This window comes from Fukomys damarensis, unplaced genomic scaffold (assembly GCF_012274545.1).
Source record: "Fukomys damarensis isolate Sample0158 unplaced genomic scaffold, DMR_v1.0_HiC HiC_scaffold_30, whole genome shotgun sequence".
NCBI classification, from domain to species: Eukaryota; Metazoa; Chordata; class Mammalia; order Rodentia; family Bathyergidae; genus Fukomys; species Fukomys damarensis.
In genome coordinates this window covers 2,614,501-2,621,974 of record NW_022900942.1, presented here as the reverse complement: position 1 = coordinate 2,621,974, position 7,474 = coordinate 2,614,501, and the positions used below count along the sequence as shown (strand labels likewise).

The 7,474-nt window shown below is 35.6% G+C and overlaps 1 protein-coding gene across 1 annotated transcript; it reads right to left on the bottom strand.

The window, feature by feature from the left end:
- Positions 1–5,568: 5,568 nt before the first annotated feature.
- LOC104854679 (olfactory receptor 7G2-like) lies at positions 5,569–6,528 on the bottom strand. Its single transcript, XM_010613270.2, has one exon. It carries the CDS (start codon positions 6,520–6,522, stop codon positions 5,569–5,571), a length of 954 nt encoding a protein of 317 aa, XP_010611572.1. The 5' UTR covers positions 6,523–6,528.
- Between the last annotated feature and the right edge of the window lie 946 nt (positions 6,529–7,474).

The following is a 7,474-nucleotide window of genomic DNA, read 5'->3' as shown; positions in this document are numbered from 1 at the left end:
TTTGCTCAAAACTAGAATTACACACACTTAGAGAGAATAAAAATTTGTATAAATATTTTAATACTAAAAGTATAGAGATATTATGAGATTAATGCAAGTTTCCTTTGACCTCTACAATTTAAAGAGGTGCCCAAATTGGTGGCCATTGACTTCCAGACATTTATTATTATGTCAAAGCACTTGGATAACCATGGTCATTGAGATTGCTAGATATGCATGTTTAACTTGTTTTCTAAGGGCAAGAAATGAAGTAGATTGTATGTGATGTAGGACATTCACTAGAGTCCTCAATAAGAGGGTATCACCATCAATGTATTCTGTTGAGAAACCATACTCTTTCTTTTCCTGAAGTGTGAATACATTTCTTGTTCTCTCTCTATAGATATAGATATATACACATATATATTCCTTCTATAAATTATTGTGAAAATATAATCAATGTGTGTAAAAATAAAAATTCAGAGGTCTAATACTATGGATGTTTCATGGAACACTAATTTTGCTTATGAATATTACATACTAAATAAAATATATGATGTAATCATGATATATATTTCAGTTATGTTACTAATATATTGTTACTAAATATTTTATGTAATTAAAATGCAGAAAGGCAATTTTATTTTTTTCCACAGCTTTATTGAAGTATAATTAGCATCATTAAGAAAATAAGAAAATATACAAACTCTTTATCATAATATATACAAATTTAAAAACAGATTAATAAGCCAAATATATATAAAACAATTAAGATAATTGTGCTATGTCAGGCTACACTTTTAGATACATTGTCAAATCTGGATTATGATCAGTAATTTTTCAATTATTTGGATATTCTAGAATTTGCTTTCCCTTTTCACTGTGCGGAGACAATTGAGTTATTTTTAGTTTGGGGGGAATACCAATATAATCATTTTAAACACTTGTGTACAATTCTCTGTAGAGACATATGTTTTCATTTTCTTTCGGGAAAATCCTGCACAGTGAGTGAAAGATGAATTTTGAAGTAGATAAATCATCAACTGATTTAGAAATAATGGCAGTGTTCGCCAATGTACTGTATGTTTTCTCGATGTAGTGTTAAAATAAATATTTTCCAGCAGTGTATGAGAATTCCAGGCTCCTTGGTGTTTTTATAACCTTTTGGTTGTGTTAGTCTTTTTAATTATAGCCTTTAAAATGTGTATTAACATTCATTATGGCTTCATATGCATTTTTTTATTCATTGAATTTGCTGGTACATTTTAGGTATACATTATGACCAAATTCATCATTGTGAATTTCTACATGTACATGATACATCTTGGTTTTCATTTTTGTCCCATTCCCCAGCCTTCAACACCTCAACCCCTCCCTATTTACAAAAGATTTGTTTACAGTTTTTTTCATTTTCTCATTTTTTCTTTCCTTTCTCCCACCCCCTCCCTAATTTCATTTCTCTTTTGTCCCTTTTCTTTCTATTTCACATTATCTACTCTACATTTTGGAACACATTTACACATTCAGTTTCTCACAACAGAGAAAATACTCAGAATTTGCACATGTGTGTCCTATTTATTTCACTTAAGTGAATAGCCTCAATGTGCACTCATTTAACTACAAATATGTCTGTTTTATCATTCTTTATGGATGAGTAGTACTCCATTTACTGTATTTTATTATTTAAACAAAACCACTTCTTTATCTATTAAGCATTTCATGGGCTTCTGGACTATTTCCAAGATTTAGCTGTTATAAACTGTGCTGCTATAGACATGGGTGTGCATTTATTGCTGTGGTATAATTCTCTTAATTACTTTGGGAAGTTATCCAGGAGGGGAATAGCTGGGTCAAATGAGAACTCTAATCCTAGTATTTGGAGGAATTGCCACACTGATTTCTAAAGTGGTTGCAACACTCTATACTTCCACTGACAGTGGAGAAGCATTTCTTTTTTCCTATACCCCTGCCAGCATTAGTTAGTGGTCGAATTCTTGATGTCATTCTTTCTGGAATGAGATGAAATCTTAGTATTGTTTTCATTCGCATCTCTCCAATGACCAGTAATTTGAGCACTTTTTCATGTTTGTTTGTTTTTCTTACTTCTTTGTCTGAGAAATGTGTTCCTTTCAGATACCCATTTTTGGATTTGATCTTTAAAATGGGGAGTGTTGATTTTTAAGGTTCTTTATGCTCTAGATAGTAGATCTTTGCCTGAGGATCAGCTGATAAAATTTATTCCCCATTGTGTGTTGTCTCCTCATTGTGATGGTGGCCTGTGGGGAACAGGGAAAGGGGACATTCCTAGAACCTCTGCAGTAAAGTCCTAGTTTCCAGTGAGCCATGGCAGCAAAAGGTAAAATAACTTATTATACAGGAAAGATAGAGAAAATGAGACTTTGAGAAGAAGCTGAGCATTGGGACTGATCCATTCTGCTCTGGGCAACAAAGACCAAAGTCCCTCAGGAGAAACAAATGTAACACATGTCTCCATGCAGAGAGTTCAGCCCTTCAGAGCAGCAAGTGTAAAAGGTCACTCAGAGACAAGTGGCAACAAAGCAGTAGTGGAGGTGGCAGTGGCCGCCAAAATCCTAGAACAAAACAGAGCTATGCAGGTGAAAGTTTTGCTCCTCCCAGGATGTCTTCAGCTGGTATAATCTTGTCCTGGAGCATCACAGCATCACAGGACCATTGAAGTTCTAGCTGTGACTTGGGGCCAAAAAGAGTTAGATCTCCACATGCTTTAGCTGCTCTGTAGGGAGGAGAAATAGGTAAAATCAAATGATTTATCCAAAAATCATGTAGAATTACTTCTAACATCTCTCTCTCTCTCTCTCTCTCTCTCTCTCCCAATTGAGTTTATAGGTACATTTTAGGTATACATTCCAGTTACATTCATTATTGAGATCTTGCACCTTTTCATCTTCAGTGACTAATTCCCTTCTCATTTCCCCTACACATTTATCCATTTAATGTGTAAGCAGTAGTGGCATTAGCTCTTCTATAAATGTCATGTAGAATTCAGCAGTTAGGATTTGGGCTTTTCTTTAATAATACAGGGGGATAAACTGGGAACTTAGTCACTAAAGATGAATACTGAGGAGCTGATGATGTGTATTGATGGTGCCTTTAATCTTTACCAATGTTCAGCAATATACACAGGTAATTCTGTCTTGTAAAACCCCATAGAGCTACAAGGTTCTGAACATATAGTAAAGGAAAGCAGCAGTGAGTTGTAAAACAATACAGCATTCCATGGAAAATTTAAACATTCACAATCTTGTTATGATGATTCATTATAGACTATTACTGTCATTGTCATTATTACATCATCATCATCATCATCATCATCATCATCATCATCATCGTCATCATCAACATTGTCTCATTAACGCACTACTCTAATGAAACCCAGGATTTCTCACGTTAGGCAAAAGCTTTACCACTGAGCTACATCCCTAGCCCTATTACAGACCTTTCCAAAAAAAAGAAGGCCTATAAAATTTATAAATACATAGGATTATAAACATAAATTAAATCTTTAACTAGTAAACACAGATATCCATGAAACAATCATTCATATCTTCTGTAATATGCAAATACTTATTAAAAGTTAGTACAAAATTAAATGTAAAAATCTATGATGATAGGAAGAGGATCTAAGTAGAGAGGAAAAGAACACATCAGGAGGGCAAGGGAAGTAAACATTCAATATGCAAACATTCAGAAAAATAAGGGGTCAAGGAGGATGGTGGGGTGGGAAAAGTGATAAAAAATGATATAAGATGAGTTGTGTACCTGGACCTATTTTTGCCAAAAGAATATAAACATTGCACACTTACTGCACACATGTACTAATAAACTAAATAGATAATAAAATGATTTGATGTGTATGTGTAGCAATTATCCAAGATGAATGTACTTAGGCTTTGAAAAACTATACCAACAATAAAAATGTTGAAATCCTGCTTTCTGTGAGGTATGATTGCTCATAATCATAGTTAGTTGAAAATAAAATTATCAATCTCTCTCCCACAACACATACATACTGACAAAAAAGTGTTCATAACATGGTAGTTTCAGTATTTGATGTTCATTTTTCTCCAACAGTGAGTCATGCACATATTTAAAGTTACTTCATACAACTTTTGACAAATAAATATGTAAGATATACCTGATGAAGGCATTTGAGAACTTGGGCTTTCTCCATGTTACCATATTTCTAATTGTTTCAAGCTTTCTTTACTTGCAATAAAACAATAAATGAAGCTAGGTATGGAATATGATCATACCAAATTTATTGAGTATTTTCTGTTTTCCAGGAATTCTGCTAAGAGACACCAAAATGCCGTAGCATTGAAAAGGCCATCCTCACACTGCTCATGTTAGAATCACATAAGATTATGTTAGAAATGCATATTCATGACCAACTCAACACACTAAAGTCCAGTCTCTCAGGACTGGAACAACAGAATTGGAGGAAATAAACTTGCCACAAGCTGTCCTGCTGATTCAACTACACAGTAAGGGCTGTGAACCACTGAGCTTTTTAGTCTACTCTTCTGGGAATTCATCTCACCAAGGATTAGCTTTCAGATGGGCAGACGTCTGAATTTTAGTCTCCAATATGGTCAACACTATTGGTCTACACTTTTGGTCTGAATAACTCCATTAAAGTGAGACTCAAGAAAAACCTAGTCACTTTTCTGTCTCTCAGTGTCACATCAGAATAAGACAACTGCAGTTGATTTGGGCTTTATTTTTTGGCCATGAGAAGACATAATAGATGTTTTGAACCCAGTATGCTCTGCCCAGATACACCCCTCCTTCACTCAATTTATACAAGATGTTCATCCTAGTTGAGCAAATTTGATTGGAATCACTTTTCTAATATTTGAGACTCAGCAATTCTGGTGGGTGGAATTCAAACATTTGTTAATCATGTTAAATTCTAGATTAGGAAATTTAGAACAATTTCATTTAGAGGAAGAGAAGGAATATAGTCAAGCATAGTTCATTATATTTAGTGCTATACAAACAACACTTTTATTAATCACTGAGTCCAGCCCCAGTAATAACAGCATGTACTAAAGATAATGAATAGATGCTCTGTTCTTTAGCAAATTACCTTTGCTGAACAGAAACCTGTCAGGAAGTCCATTGTCATAGCCCAGGTAACAATGCTTACAATATCACAGGGAGCTATAAAGCAGGCCTTCAGATAAGAATATTTCAGGGAAAACATATATATGGCATTAACCATGGATTAAGGCTGGTTCTTTAACTATGATGCAATACTTTCTTAGTTCCATGTTTTGTCCCCTAATCCTGCTGTTAATAACATTCTTCTGAGAAGCAACCCCTTCCCCAGCTACTACAAGAATAACAATTTTCTCAGGTTCTACTTCCACACAAACTGACCTGGAAATAAAGCTTAGAAATACAATACATTTTTGTGAATCTCTATGATATAGAACACCAAGGTCAGTTTTCTAATCTAATGTAAAATAAAACACTTTTCTCCTAAGCACATAGTTATACAAGGGTATGCCACTTTGGCTCACCATTTGATTCTCTGGAATTCTAAGTCTAAAGCAGATGGCACAATTTCAAAAAGTGAGATGTCCTGATAAGTTTCTTCAAGGCTTCCTTTATGTCTCTACTCCTCAGACTATAAATAAAGGGGTTCAACATTGCAGGGACCACTGTGTACATCACTGAGGCAACTGCTGTCTTCCTGGATGAGTCAGTCACTGCAGAGCTGATGTACACACCAAAAGCTGTCCCATAGAACAGGGAAACAACAGAAAGATGAGACCCACAGGTGGAAAATGCTTTGTACTTTCCCTCAGTTGAGGGCATTCTCAGAACAGAAGAGGTGATTTTAAAGTAAGAGAAAATAATCCCAAGGAGAGGGATACCACCCAATATGCTGGTCACTACATATACCAAGATATTGTTGAGGAGGGTGTCAGAACAGGCGAGCTTGATCACCTGGTCCAGTTCACAGAAGAAGTGGGGGATTTCCAGGTCGGCACAGAACAAAAGATGGAGTACCATGAGGCAGTGCAGCAGGGCATCTACAGTGCTAATAAGCAATGAGAACAGAGTCAGCAGAACACACAGGCGGGAGTTCATGATGACTGTGTACCTAAGTGGATTGCAGATGGCTATGAAGCGGTCGTAGGCCATTGCTGCAAGCAGAAAGTTTTCCAATCCAGCAAAAACCAGGACAAAGCAGAGCTGGGTGAGGCAGCCTGAGTAAGTGATGGCTCTGCTCTGTCTCAAGATGTTCACCAGCATCTTGGGGACTGTGGTGGAGCTGAAACAGATGTCAGTGAAGGACAGGTTGGAGAGGAAGAAGTACATGGGGGTGTGGAGGTGAGAGTCAGAGATGATGGCCAGGATGATGAGCAGGTTCCCGAGCACTGTGACCAAGTACATGGACAAGAAGAGTCCAAAAATAAGGGGCTGCATTTCTGGATACTCTGAGAGACCCAGAAGTAAGAATTCTGCTGTAATTGTTTGGTTTTTTGCTTCCATATTTGCGAGGAGACTAACTGGAAAATACAGGTAATAGGAGATCAGATTTATTTAGAAAATTCTTAAAACTATATACTCAAAGGAAGCAAAATTTCCTCTTTCCTTCTATCATCTTCTCACGTCTCCCTTTACATTTTCTTTTCTTTCTGTCCTCTACTGTCCCAATGTATCTTATTAACAACATTTTATTTGCTGAAATCTACCTTCTTTCCTGCATTGCAACAAGTTGGAATCAAGTAGAAAACACATATATGACATTTCCCTTAAAAATTCTCCAAAAGTTAACTCAGCAGGGAAAACAAACAAACAAAGGCAAATCTAAATGGACAATCTGAGCTTTAATCAAGATTTCAACAGAGACAGAATTGCTCTAGTGCTTGCTTTATATATAATAAATGTTTGGATATGTGTAAGAAACCTCAGGCTTCTCACAGATGCAATGCAGAAAATATTACAAAACTTGCCAAGAACGTTACAAGAATGAGAAGAAGACCAAAGGCTTTAGATACTTAATATTGTGTATGAGATGCTTAATATGTCTGTTCTAATTTGTTTCTGCCATGGATATGATCAGATTGTTTGGCATGGTTGACTATAAAAGAAAAACGATGAGTGGGACAAAGTGGAGAAGGTTGAAATAATAATATAACACCTCATTAAACTCCTTAGTTAAGTAATTACACATTAGAGTGAAGGATTGAAGTACTCCAAATACCACTGAGAATATTGCATATATGGGGAAGCAAGAAAAATGCACAAATCAGTCACCTCCATGTCAACTTCTCATATACCTATGAGAAAATGTCTTGCAACTAGAATAAATAACCTACATGTGGTGGCAAACATAAGGGAAATGTAAGAGGGAAAAAGTAATTTTCTTATAAAGCATCTATGAAATGATAAAATTTTAATAATATATTTTAAAGTGTCGCTGTAGGGATAGAAAATTGTA